At 40.3% G+C, this 14,758-nt stretch overlaps 1 protein-coding gene across 7 annotated transcripts in view; it reads left to right on the top strand.

Moving 5' to 3' along the window:
- RABGAP1 (RAB GTPase activating protein 1) overlaps positions 1–14,758 on the top strand; it is a 167,261-nt gene that overhangs the window by 134,055 nt on the left and 18,448 nt on the right. For all 7 annotated transcript variants that reach the window (XR_005365013.1, XR_005365011.1, XR_005365012.1 and 4 more), the window contains 3 exons: positions 340–483; positions 2,461–2,502; positions 2,737–2,865. Coding sequence is in view for 4 of the 7 variants with exons in the window: in XM_038549425.1 (XP_038405353.1) it covers positions 340–483; positions 2,461–2,502; positions 2,737–2,865 (315 nt within the window). In the remaining 3 variants the exon portion in view is untranslated. The remainder of the gene's footprint in view (positions 1–339; positions 484–2,460; positions 2,503–2,736; positions 2,866–14,758) is intronic.

Genomic DNA, 14,758 nt, shown 5'->3' with positions numbered 1-14,758 from the left:
GCTCTAAAGCTGACTGGTTTGGAATACCATAATAAAAGTGAAACAAACAAAAAAAGTGAAACAAACTTTCCCAAACATTTCATAATTTGGAAAGAAAAACTATCATTCCAAACATTTGTCACCATCGGGGGGATTCCTCTTTAGAGGTAATTTGTGGACTGGAAAAGGGAGCCAAATGTCAGTTTGATACTTGATAATAAGTATTCTTAGTACATTAGAGGTTTTTAGGAAAACACAAATATGTGACTTTTTTGGCCTATTCCTGGCAGATTTATGAGCCTCCCAAGTGGGAGTTGAACAGCATGTATGTGCCCTAAACTAATTAGCTTGCTATTTCAGGAATACATCCCTGACCTGTACAACCACTTCCTGGATATAAGCCTTGAAGCACACATGTATGCCTCCCAGTGGTTTCTTACACTTTTCACTGCAAAATTTCCTCTCTACATGGTGTTCCATATCATTGACCTGCTTTTATGTGAGGTATGTATCAGAGGCCACAGGACTTTGGCTTTTATTTGCAGTATCCTCCTGTGTCACCTCCATTAAAATAGAATTTATTCTTAGTTAATTTGATTTTTGTGCTCAAAAATCCAGATTTAAGTAACTCTTCTTGGGCTAAAGCTAAGGCTAATGATCACATTTTGTTGAAGGTGCTCTCTGCTAACAAACAAAAAACCCACTATTACACGTTTATATTACTATTAATCTAGATTTGGCTGCATTTATTGGAGAAACCCAAAATAACATTGACTAAGTAACGTAGAGGTTAATATCTCTCTCATATGAAAGAAGCCAGAAGGTTGGCAGTAACCTGCCTTCCCCTAGAGGGTCGGGAACAGGGGAGAGTGTGTCTCTTCTTTAAAGGAGACTTCCTGGAGGTTCCACCCAAATTTTCATTTATCTTTTATTGGCCAGAACTTAGGCACCTGACCACATCTAGCCACAAAGGAGAGATTATTTTATTTTATTTTTTTAAAGATTTTATTTATTTATTCATGAGAAACAGAGAGAGAGAGAGAGGGAGAGGGAAGAGACAGGCAGAGGGAGAAGCAGGTTCCATGTAGGGAGCCCCCTATGTGGGACTCAGTCCTAGGACTCCAGGATCATGCCCTGAGCCCAAGGCAGGCGCTAAACCACTGAGCTACCCAGGTGTCCCAAGGAGAGTTTTTTTTTTAAAGCTGAGTAAGAATTGGGAAAAATCGGAGGGTATGTTACTATAACAAAAAAAGATATTAGAGTACATAACAGTCTTTGCCACGGCACAGTTTTGGGGTATATGTGTTTAAGAAAAAAAATAATTTCAAAAATAATAAATGTTTATTGTAGAAACTGGAAAACACGAGCAAAAAGATTTTAAAATACTTCTAATCTCACTCTAGAGAGTAACTCAGCATTTTAATATATATTCTTTCAGCCTTTTTTTGTGTTTATGTACATACATTATTTTTGTACAGAATAGCTTTCTTCATATGGAGTATTATGTAATAATGTATATTGAGGTTTTGTAAATATATATTTTAAAATAGAATTCTGCTATTATGTTATTTGATAACCTCTTTTCGTTTCATACGCTTGAACACTTATAGACACACATCTGTACTATCCTTCTTTTTGTTTAATTATGCTGTTTCCAAAATCCATTAAAGCATTTGTACCTTCTACCCAGCTTGAAACATTGTAAGAAACACTGTTACCAAATACATGTTACGAAATACACTATTACTCTTCCCTGCTGTCAGGTATCTCATTCTTGCAATATACCATAGTTTATGTAACCAATTCCTAGTCTCCAACCTGTAAATTTTATAGTTTCTCAGTATTATAAACATTTTTTTTAAGTAGTTACTATGGGCCTAGTGGCATGCTAAGTGATTTAAATGAACTTGTCAACTAATGAGCTCAGAAAACTCGTGGGAGAGTATTAGTTCTAGAAACCAAGGTCCAAGAACTTAATTTAGTAGGTCTTTGTGCCTCCCCTTTGTGCCTCCCCTTTCCTTTGCCCGCAGCACCTCCGGAAGGGTTAGCTGGAGAAAGTGGATTGGAGGGAGCCCTGATCAAGTTCTTTCTGGGATAGAGGGCTCTTAGACTGCTGTATGTGGAGTGGATGTAGCACGTGATGAGGGGAAAGGCCATCTGCAATTATTTTCTGAAAGATCACAATGTTATGGTTCTGAAGCTTGGGTTGGGAAGCATAGAATACTTTGGAAAAGTGTTCTTTCTTGTTAAATGTGAGAATAGCTAAAAAAGTTCAGAGGAATGGGACATTGGGTCTATTTTAAGTTGTTTTTCAGTAGCAGGCCTGTATTAATTATTATTTTCCTAAGATGTTTTCAAGATATTCCATTTCTTTACTTAGTTATTTTTTATACTTTCTTAAAAATTGTGGGGCATTTTGGGGACAGCTGACTAGTCCATATCTAAACACTGAAAATATTCTTTTTGTGTTTTCTCTTTTAGGGAATAAGTGTTATATTTAATGTCGCCCTTGGATTATTAAAGGTACACATTTATTTGTAAATCGAGTGACAGCCCCTGTCCAGCACTCAGAGTATCTTAGTCTTGATCTCATACTAAGCAGCCACCACTTGGTAGCCCTGGCCCTGGTAATGGCTCAGGCAGTGGCTAAGCAGTACCTCCTGCGTATTGTAAAGGTGCTGGTGTTATAAAATGCTTCTTGTGGATCTTCATGGTAAAGAACTCTTTCTATACATGGTTGTGTTTTCTTTTTTCAAGACTTCTAAGGATGACTTGCTGTTGACAGACTTTGAAGGTGCCTTGAAATTCTTCAGGGTTCAGCTTCCTAAGAGATACCGCTCAGAAGAAAATGCGAAAAAATTAATGGAATTAGCTTGCAGCATGAAGGTAGAATGATATTTGCATTAATTTAGATTCTTTTGTTTAGTTCATGTCTCACCATTCCTGATCAAACTATGAACATTTATAATACATTTTAATAATGATGATGATGATTTTTGTATCATATAATTTATTTTCCCACTATTTTCTTACATATTATATATCCTGTGCATTAGATCTCATTGCCTCCCCCAGCCTTTGGACTCTGGGGAAGGGATTCTGCTCATTTCAAAGACCCAGCAAAACACAAAGAAGCTTCTAGAGTCATATAGCAAAGTAGTGGCAGGACTCTGGTTTTATGATCTGTGTTGTCTTTTAACTTTCAATATTTGTGGTCATGGTCAGAAATTCCCTAACATGAAACTAATAACTAATGAAGGAAACTCATTTTTATCACTTTCAGTGGCATTTATGGTGTGTTTAATTATATAAGGTCAAAAAATGTAACATCTCCTTGTATTCATGTTGTAAGATGAGCAGGAAAAACTTCATTATCTACCAGCCAGAACACAGACTTGAAAGATCTGAATTCAAAATTACTTTACCTATTTAAGGTACAGTTTCCTCACATGTAAAATAATAGTGGACTTCTGGTTCTGGTTAGATGTCATACTTAGCTAACTCAGGCTGCCCTCTTGAAACACTTGGAGGTAGGAAATGCCTGTATGAACTTGAAATAAAAAAGAGAGGGGATCTCTCTTTTTGGGTGGCTCAACAGTTTAGTGCCTGCCTTTGGCCCAGGGCATGATGCTTGAGTTCCTGGATCACGTCCCACATCGGGCTCCCTGCATGGAGCCTTCTTCTCCCTCTGCCTGTGTCTCTGCCTCTCCCTCTCTCTTTCTGTCTCTCTCATGAATAAATAAATAAAATCTTAAATAAATAAATAAGTAAATAAATAAATAAATAAGTAAGTAAGTAAGAGAAATCCCAGGTACCTGAATCACAGTAGTTCAGCTAGTGTGCGGGAAGTGGTAAAGCAGCATCCCAGGGGAATATGGAACCCTTGGTGTAGGTACTCATGAACACATAGAATCTAATTTTGGGCCTTTGGGAGGCAGTGAAACCCAGAATCACTACATAAAGTTAGGACCTTGGAATACTGCCCTCTTTGTGGAAGGCGGGAAGTACTAAAACCACCTACCTATTAAACCTGAGAAACAATAAAATTTCCTAATACAAATTGAATCAAGGATTTGAAAAAGAAATAGAGCCTCTAGTTAGTGAAATAATTATTAAAGTTCAACTTAAAACGTTACATACCTCACAAGCACTGTAAATAACATTTAATGATATTTTCCCATGTGCCAGGTACTGTGGTTAAGTACTTTCATGTGTGAGGATTAACTACACTGTGTACAGTGTTTACCATGATGCCTGGTAATTAGTAAGGGTTCAAGAAATGATGGCTCTTATTCTGGTCATTCCCTCTCTGGTTTTTCAAGCAGATATCAAATGAACACTTGTCAGAAACATTTCACAGATGGTGGGTTTGTGCAGAGAGCAAAGAACAGGTGAGCTCGGAGGTTCTCTTGAGTCACCACCTCAGTCTAGTTCATAGAACAGGAAGCCTCTTAGTTGCTGATGATTTCTTCCCTTCCAAAACCTTTCTCAGTGTCCCATCTTAAGTTCCTGGAACCTGGTTGCTCAGGCCAAAACCTTTGCTTACTATTGATGCCTTTTCTCTTTCACACCGTATCTTGGTCCTCCATCCCAGCCCTGTTTTCACAGTATACCCTGAATCTGATTGCTTTTGCCCCTTCTCACTAACTCAGTAATGTAACCATCACTGTCACTTGTCTTCTGGAATGTTGCAGTAGACTCCTTACTTCCTGTTTCCATAGTGGTTTTTTTTTTTTTCTTTGCTTTGCTTTTCTTTGTTTTTCTTTGATTTATTTCACTTGGGAGAGAGAGCAGGGGAAAGACAGAGAGAAAAGGAGATAAGCAGACTCCAAGGACATTGAGTTTGATCCCTGATGTCATGACCTAAGCTGAAACCAGGAGTCGGATGCTCAACGGACTGAGCCACCCAGACACCCCAGTGGGTTTTTTTGATCCCATCTCTCTCACTTAAAACTGATGGCTTCTTAGAATAAAACTCAAAGAGTTTTTACCCTGACCTGCAAGGTGCTATACTATGTGACCTTAGACCATGTCTCTGATTTCACCTCCTCCTACTTTTCCCAACTTCCACTTCAGACAACTTGGCCTGTTTTCAAACTTGCTGAGCATGTTCACTCTGCAGGCCTCTGCACTGGTCTCTCCACCCATCATGTTCTTCTCATGTCCATGTGGCATCACCATCAACTCATTGAATGTTAAGCTCAGATATCATGCCATCAGAGAGACCTTTTCTGATTATTTTGTCTAACAGCTCCCTCAGTGCTTTACACCTTGATCTCTACCCTGTTTTATTTTCCTCATATCACTTATTGCTATTTAATATTATTTTAAATGCTTATTATTGTATGCATGCCCTCTCCCCAACTAATCCTGCAGCAGAGGGGACTCAATCTCATTTACTGCTAGATCCCCAGCATAAGAACAGGATTCAACATATAAAAAATAGTTGAATGAGTGAATAAATGAATATGCTGCTGAGTTTCTACCAAGTGTTCTCTCACGAAGAAGAGTTAGAGAGTTAACATGGCTTTGGGCAAGGCTTAAAATATCTTCCAGCCAATGGTTTTACCTTTTGGGTTTTCAGTAGCTTGAAACACTTTAATAATATATGGATCCTTTATTTCCATAGTTCAGATCGGAGGTGTCCAATGTCCTTTTTTTTTTTTTTTTTTTGCCTGTGCCTTCAAGGAGTTAAGGTAGACAAGACTACGTAGCACACATATTTTGTGCTTAGATACATAATTCATACTGGCCCTGGAGAACTCTGCATGGCTGGGGTACACTTTGGATGATTCCCCCTACTTGCACATGGTTTTGCATGAGAAAGATAGTAATTTTTCTTAAAATTGATTCACAGTGTGGAAAGCCTATGTATTGACCAGGACATGAGAATGAAATTGTTCTGCTAAAAGGTGAAATATAGTGTAGTTAGTGATGGTTACTTGCACTCTGGTAGGTGTATTAATTCCAAAAACTATTAAGAGAAATATAGGCAATGAGCCAATTATTGGTAGAGAACCTCAGTCACAGTGATAATTTACCAGCTCAAAAATAAGGAAAATCATCATTAGGCTCAATCATGAGCCCAGTGTTACGTGGACCGTAGGAGGTGGGAGTGTATTACTCCATCAGCAGGAAAGTACAGTCATCTCTGGGTTTGGAGCTCCCTCTAGACATGGAAAAGGGGATTCCTTCTTTGTGAATGGTTTGGAAACTAGCTTTTTAACTTCCTGGTGTAGAATTTAGAAAGGAAACATTGGATTTGTAACTCTTTGAAATCCCATTCCATTATTTTTTAATTTCTTAAAAATTGTGGCATGGTTTTCTCAGTTATACTTCCTGACTAGGGTGGGAATTAGGAATACTTGGCCTCAAATGCCAGTTGAGGAAATAGTTACTTACTTTTATGGTTGTGTTTTAACAGTTTTGATGTTGTAATTTCCAGTATTTGTATAGTTTTTATGGATATCTCATTTCTTCCCCACAGTACCCTGTGAGGTATGCAGGGCAAGTCAAGTGTGGCAGCTGAGGCTTATTGAATTCAAGTGGCTTCCCCAACTGGATCTAGCTGGGTAGTGGCTGGAGCTCTAGTGGAATTCAGGCCTTTGACTCCATATTCCCAAGGCTTTTCATGCCATTGCATGGCCTCTTCTCATTGCAGAATTGCATCAGGAATTAAGTTTGGTGTAGCAATATTTGAAACGGCCACCAGATGGGTGTGTTGCTCAGAAAGGTCTGTTTTTCTCTTTGCCTGAGTGTCTTCTTTTTCTCTATAAATCTTTTCGGTGTCAGTCTTTACTTGCCTCTGTCTTCATTTCTCTATTCTCAGCCCTTTTATTTATCCCCTTCTCGCTCTTGTTCCTTACTTTATTATGGAACTGAAATATTTTATTTATTTTTGAAAGAGTCTTAGATCCTCTGCTTTTCTTTTTTTTTTTTTTTTAAGATTTCATTTATTGGGTAGCCTGGGTGGCTCAGCAGTTTAGCACTGCCTTCCCCGTGATCCTGGAGTCTCAGGATGGAGTCCCATGTTGGGCTCCCTGCATGGAGCCTACTTATCCCTCTGCCTGTGTCTCTGCCTCTCTTTCTCTCTCTGTGTGTGTCTCTCATGAATACATAAATAAAATCTTTAAAAATATATATATATTTCATTTATTTTTTCATGAGAGACACAGAGAGAGGCAGAGACATAGGCAGAGGGAAAAGCAGGCTCTGTGCAGAGACCCCGGTGCGGGACTTGATCCCTGGACCCCAGGATCACACCCCAAGCCAAAGGCAAATGCTTAACCGCTGAGCCACCCAGGCATCCCAGATCCTCTGCTCTTAAACTCAAACTTAACAACGTATATCAGAACTCATTGAGTTGCTCCCCCTTTATGGGTCACTGTCTTGAAATAGAAAGATTGTTTCCACTTCCGATAGAAGATCTAAAAGGAATTTCACTTTTTTGAAGATTGTATCTCTACACCCAACGTGAGCCTCAAACCCACAACCCCACAATCAAAAGTCCCATGCTCCACCAACTGAGCCAGCTAGGCGCCCCAGGAATTTCACTTTAGATAGATTGTTCCAGGGGATCATGAATGGTCCTAGGAGCTCCACAACCCTTTCATACTCCTAACTGGGCCATGCATCATGTTTAGAGGGAGAAAATGGGAAAAAATTCATAGGTCTTAAATTTTTTGATTCAAGAAATAAGAGAGCAGCTGGTTTTTTATGTCTACACAGAGATGTTTGAGAATAAGTCACATACATGGGACACCTGGGTGGCTCAGTGGTTGAGCATATCTGCCTTCAGCTCAGGGCATGATCCTGGAGTTCCCAGATCAAGTTCCGCATCCAGTTCCCCTCAGGGAGCCTTCTGCCTTCTGCCTATGTCACTGCCTCTCTCTGTGTCTCCCATGAATAAATAAAATCTTAAAAAAAAGAAAGTCCTATATGTAAGGTTAGTTCAGAAGAAGTAGGAGCCATAATAGAGACGGCCAGTGGGTTTCTTAGATTAAACCTGAATGAAAATTTGACCCTTTCACTCTGGAATCCTACCTAAAGTGAAATGGATCTTCTGAACTACTGATTGCTTCACTGGAATTTATTTCAAACTTAAAATGAATGTGCAAGACTTCAGACTACCTGTAGAAAAAGATATTACAGAAACCAAATGGCAGTGTCTCCAAATTAATGTAATACTAACCATTTACTATTTGGAGAGACAGAAAACTCTGGCATTTGGGAATACTTTGCCCTTGGGGAATATTCTTATTCAACAGCTAAAAGCAATATTAGTTGAAGCTTCATTCTCTGCTCAGATCATTTGTTACATTAGTGTGTGTTAGGATTTTAGGCTCTGTGATTGCAGTGGCTTCATCAGTGTTGTTTCATAAGGTGTTCACAGTATCTTGCATAATGTCTGCAACATAGTGACTTAATCCTTACGGTGATAAGGTGAGGTCATTTTACAGATGCTGAAGCTTAGAGAATTGAAGAAGACTCCCAAAAGGTATAAAGTTAGTAAGTGATGGAGCCAGGGTTGGATCCCAGGAATTTCAGACTCTAAAGTCAATACTTACCATCAGTGTGCCATTCTGTAAATGAGGGATTGAATGGATGGGCCAGGGACCACTTGTATTTTTGGTGATGTTCATCTTGTAATGGTGGGTAAGCTCAGTCTCTGCCAGTTTAGCTTACTTGTAGCTAAGTTTAGTCCTTAAGACTAGACCAGGCTATAGTTTTACTTCTGTGCTTGTTTTCTACCTTTTAGATTGAATTTCATGAGGAAACTTCTAAGTGAGAGTTCTTTTACTCTCTTTTACAAAATTTAGAGTTTTAAATTTTGCTGCTTGTCACAAGGGTAGCAGTGCCCTCTACCTTCTTATTTTATTTTAATAAGCTGGTCTCTTTTGGTTCTTATCTGTGTTTGGGTTCTCTGCTACTAATTTGCTGAGTGCAAAAATACTCGGATAGTAGAACTGGAATGCCTAATTCTATTTAGTGATCTTTGAGGGAGTTTGAGCCTGAACTATTTGAAAAAATTAAATAAAGGGGCTCAGAAACTAAATAGAATGTTGATTTGTTTCAAGTGGTTACAAGTACAGGCCTTGGAGTCTCATGGGCCTTGGCTCTCATCCTGGCTCTGCTGTATGATCCAAGATAGCTTAACATGGCAGGGTTGTAGAGAGAAAAGTCAGATGATGCTTTTAAAGTAGCTGATGCAAATGTGAGGGCAATCTGGCTGCAACATCTGTCACCCCATTGATCCCCAGGGTTGATTCGGCTGATCTGGCTGGTTAGGTGGGTGTCCTCTTCCTCCCTCACCACTCCGTGTGCGTCCCTCCCGAAGCTGCGCGCTCAGTCAAAGAGGACAATCATCCCCGATAGAGGAGGACCATTCTTTGGTCAAGGGTATACAAGTAGCTGCGCTCCCCTGCTAGAACCTCCAGACAGGCTCTCAAGGTCCATTTGTAGGAGAACGTAGGGTAGTCAAGCTTCTAAGACTCCAGACACATCCAAATGAGGCACTGCACGTGGTAGTCTGCCTTTCTTAAATAAATAAATAAATAATAAATAAATAAATAAATAAATAAATAAATAAATAAATAAATAAATAAAAATATATGTGTGTGTGTGTATATGTGTGTATATATATATACATATATACATAAAGTAGCTGATGACCACCATCATCATCACCCATGCTCATTTGGCCTGCCCTATTATGACCTCCTCTACCCAGACATCTACTTTCCTTAAGTCTGTTCATAGGAATAAACGTTTGTAGGTTTTCTTATGTGCCAAGTACTGCACTCAGTTTTGAACATGCTACCGAGGTGGATGAGAAACAAGAATCACCCCAGATTTGTGTTTTTGTGCTGCTGTTGCCACCGAACAGACCAGGTTCTTGGCTTTAGACATGTCACTTTTCCTATCTCAGTCTTTTTTTTTTTTCCTATCTCAGTCTTTTTTTTTTTTTTTTTTCCTATCTCAGTCTTGATTCCCCATCAGTAAAATGAGCATCTCAGACAGTTGTTTTGGGAACTAAATAAAATAGAAGGTGTCCGAGATACCTTGTTATCTTAAAAGTCCTATGTAAATCTCAGTTTTTTAAGTCAATAACTAAAGGAAAAATGGGCTTGTGTCAGATTTCTTTATTTAGCAGTGAGGACTTTGGGGTCAAGATCTCTTCAACCTTGGGGCAGCCCCGGTGGCACAGCTGTTTAGCACTGCCTGCCTGCAGCCCAGGGAGTGATCCTGGAGACTCTGGATGGAGTCCCATGTCGGGCTCCCTGCATGGAGCCTGCTTCTCCCTCTGCCTGTGTCTCTGCCTCTCTCTCTCTCTCTCTCTCTCTGTGTGTGTGTGTGTGTCTCTATGAATAAATAGATAAAATCTTAAAAAAAAAAAAATCTCTTCAACCTCTTCATACCCACCCAGTCACCTATGCAACATACTTCACCCCTCCCATGGAGAGCTGCTAATAACATTCAACATCCCACTTTCCCTGGACTTCCTATGACTCCAGCCCAGTGGGATTCCAATCCTTGCAGCAGTTTCTTAAGCCAAACTTGGAAATCAGCTCCCATTTCCTAGCCACAGCCTATTTCCCGCTCTTCTGTGTTAAATGAACTTGTTTAAATGTCTCACTGCTTGCCCCATGTTTTCAGAGGGTAACTCTGTCTCTGATTCAGGACAAAAATATAGATAGTAATAATAACACATAATAGCCACCCCCTTTATTAAAAAGACCTCATGTTCTGGGCACTCTTCTGAGCTCTTGATATGTTTTATATCATGCGATCCTCTTAACGGTAGTCTTCATAAGAACTGTTGAAATTTTCTCAGATGAGGAACTTAAGGCTAAGGTGAGGCAGCTCACCTTCGGTGATGGAGTGAGTCAGTGGCAGAACAAGGTCTCAAGCCTGGGTCTGTCCACTTAGAAAACCCAAGCTCTCCATTGCAGACTGTCCCACTTCCCTCCTACCCAGATTAGTGGCCACTCTCACTTTCTCTACCAGATCAGGTACCAGCTCTCCTGGGGCTGACGGCACATGTTTTAAAAGAGAGCATTATCCAATTTCTGTAACAGGTAAATGATGAGTGACCCAAGAAAGAGGTATTTGGTATTAAATATATACTTCTACCAAAATATCGAACTGGCGTGGTCCAAGTCTCTACCTTCTCTCTGATTCAGGGTTTCTTAACTTGGGACTGTGGGTGGCCTTGGAGAGCTCATGAGTCCTCCAAAATGGTAGGCAGAATGCTTTATTGCTGGTGTAGGGTTGGGGCAGAGTTGGCTTCTGTGCCCTTTTGTTTTTTTTTTAAGATTTTATTTATGTATGTATATATGCATGTATGTATATATGTATATATGTATGTATTTATATATGAATGACAGACTGAGTGCACGAGCTGGGCGGGGAGGGCGGGAAGCAGAGGCAGAGGAAGAAACAGACTCCCCACTGAAGCAGGAAGCCTGATGCAGGGCTCAATCCCAGGACCTGAGCCAAAGGCGGACATTTAACTGAGCCACCCAGGTGCCCTGGCTTCTATGCTCTTTTGTATGGACAGTGTTGTTTATGGGAACCATGGCTTTCATGGGGACTTTCAAAGTAGTACTGTCTCTTAACAGTGTTAAACAATGTACTGATTACAGTGGGACATAAAATTCAGTTTACCTAAGTTACATGGTCTTATCCCAGGAAATTATATTAGAGTTTTCTCCCCAATCCTGAAGCATAATAAAAGAGAACAAATTTCAAAATTAAGCTTCTTTGAGGGCAAAAATACCTGTGTTTGTGAAGCTATGGCTTTCACAGCCTTCTGATTGGAGTCCACTATTAGTGGGTATGATTCAGAGCTCTGAGGCTGATTTCAAAGCTTCCTTGCTTCTTGAATTCAGTTAAAATGTTATTGGTATAAGTAAAAGATAAAATGAACCTTAGACTTTTGAGAATGGGGATATGTCTATTCATTGAGTATTTTCATGCTTGCTATCTACAAGACATTAGGAATTTTATAGTATATAAGACTCCCTACCTTTGTGGAACTTGCATATTGTGTTCTATATACATCTTTATCACTAATACTTCTCAAGGAACACTGCATATGGCAGTGCTCAACTGTTGGATAAATAAATGTTCTGCTGCATCCTTATTAGGTTAAAAGGAAGGCCATTGGCTTTGATTTGTTCAGCATCTAATTATTGAGACCCAGTTATGTCCCAGGCATTGAGCTAGGTCCTGGAGATACGGAGTAAGCAAAACAGATGTGGCCTGTATCCCAGTGGGAAGACAGACAATCAAGTAAGCACATAAATAAATAATTGTAAACCTGGACAGGTGCCATGAAGGAATTGACTTGATGTTATGAGAATAGATAACAAAGACCTGGCCCAATAGGGGGAAGAAGGTGCCAGGGAAGGGTGCACAAAAGTGCCATTAGAGCTCAGATCTGAAAGTGAATAGGAGTGAACCAAGTGTGAGGTTGTCCAGGCAGGGCACCAGGCTCACACTTTATGTTCACTGTGATGCCATTTTTGTTCAGAAGAAAGGTTGATGCAAAGAAAAGGGGGTCTTTTCTCATTAATTTAGCAGGCTTTATGGGCACTCTCTTTGTGTGTGGGCAGGGGCCGACGATGAGTGAGAGAGTTCTGACCCAGGGAAGGCACTGTTAATGGGACAAACTGAGAGGTGCTGGTGTCTCCGGGGTGTGACCTTATAAGGAGGTAGGAATTGAGGCTTTTGCGGCTGGTACCTGTTGATTCCCCATGTGGGTATAAGGCATCTGCCTTTTCATGGGGTCCATGCCTCAGAGGCAGCCTGAGCTAGTTGGCTCTGGTTTACAGCCGCTCGTGCTCCAAAAGTCAGGATCAGCTGTTGAACCCATTATAAGCAATGTTGGTTTTATTTATCTTTTGTTTGTGGTGGCGTTGGGGTGGGGAGAAGGTGGTGAAGAAATGGGGAGACTAGCAACAAGTGAGGATGAGAAATGAGAAAACGAGCCAGAGCTGGTGGAGTCAGAACTCTGGACCAGTGAGGAAGATAGTGGAGCTTTGTTTGTGTCCAGTCCTAATGGGTGACCCTTGAGGACTCAGAAGCACAGGTGGGGACCACCATCTAGAGAAATGAGCAAGAAGAGCTCTTGGAGAAGTCCAGAGTAATTATAAGAATTATTTTTAAACAGCATTTATTTATTTCCTTGAGAGAGGGAGAGAGAATATGAGTGGGGGAGGGACAGAGGAAGAGGAAGAGGGAGAAGCAGACTCCTCACTGAGCAGGAAACCTGATGCAGGACTCAATCCCAGGACTCCATGATCACAACCTGAACCAAAGGCAGACGCTTTAACCAACTGAGCTATCCAGGTGCCCCTATTTTGTTTACTTACTTATAAAAATAAATCATGCTCAAGGCAGAAAACTTGGAAAAGATGGGAAAATGCATAAAGAAATGCCTGTATCCTATCATGAAAATGTCAGAACCAAATGAGATAGCATGTGTTAAAGGGTCTGGCATCTCACAGGTACTCAGTACAGTAATGCTGTTACAGTGCTGAGGCAGAGTCAACTTTACCTCAGAGAATAAAGCAGGGATAAGGCTAATTACAAAATAATTTCTTCTACATTTCTTTATCCCTAATGAAATATAGAAGAAATTATTTTGTAAGTAGCCTTTTATAATGCATGTTTATGGGGAAAAAATGTTAGCTCTTCATAACCCTAGTATAAGATTGAGAAGTTGAAGAATCCAAAAGATTTGTGAGAATGTTTTGTAGGATTTGGTGTAAACACTTCTTTTTTAAAAAATGCAGTGATTAGGGGGTCCTCCTAACTGCTGTAATCTCTTGTCAGTCTCCCAGACGGAGCACAGAGAACCCTGGGAGGGAGTGTTTGCTGCCCACAGTTCTCATTTATCGTCTGTTCTTCTACTATTGATCTGTTAGAATTGTTTATAAATTTACCGATCACACCAGTGTTTTATTTAGGTGCTTTCTTTGTGACTCACTTATGTATGCAAACATTTACCTCAGCATTGGCCTTAAACCACAGAAGATCTGGCTTTCAAGATGACACTCTCCAGCCTGTGGCCTCACCCCAAGTGTTTAACGGGCATCTTTCTAAAGACAGCGGCCAGGCCTAGTGTTGTGTTCCTGGCTGCCTGCCCACAGCAGCAGCCAGACTCCAGGAATAAGCTGTGATTGAGGCAGACCCATAAATATCTGACAAGGGCAATGACCAGAGAGTCCATGGGAGGAAATAGGCAGCTCGAGTAAGATGGAAAGGGAATCATGGAACAGAAGACTGGAGATGATGCACACTTGGGGCTCTCCCATCCCCTTACGAGGTCTCTGTTTCTTTGCCTAGAAAATAAGGAAGTTAGACTAGCCCAGCTCTGAGATTCCTAATTACCTGGAACTGGGAGCTGAAAGTCAGATTTGTGAGCCAACAGTTCTGTGCTGATTATATTAAAGCCTTGGAAAGGAATGAATGTTAGCTTCATAATCAATCATTGTGTTGCACATACTGATTTTTAGCACTTCTCTATTTCTTATATTTCAAAGTATTTTTTTTAAGATTTTATTTATTTATTCATGAGAGACACAGAGAGAGGCGGAGACATAGGCAGAGGAAGAAGCAGGCTCCCTGTGGGGAGCCTGATGCTTGACTGAATTGCCCAGAACCCTGGGGTCATGACCTGAGCAAATGCAGATGTTCAACTACTGAGCCACCAGGCTAAAGTACTTAAAAGTGTAATTTTAAAAATACCAAAGGGAATGGATTAGTGGTTTAG

The sequence above is a fragment of the Canis lupus genome, chromosome 9 (assembly GCF_011100685.1).
Source record: "Canis lupus familiaris isolate Mischka breed German Shepherd chromosome 9, alternate assembly UU_Cfam_GSD_1.0, whole genome shotgun sequence".
In the NCBI taxonomy this organism is placed as follows: Eukaryota; Metazoa; Chordata; class Mammalia; order Carnivora; family Canidae; genus Canis; species Canis lupus.
The sequence above is the reverse complement of the archived record's forward strand: the minus strand, read 5'-3'. Positions and strand labels throughout refer to the sequence as shown.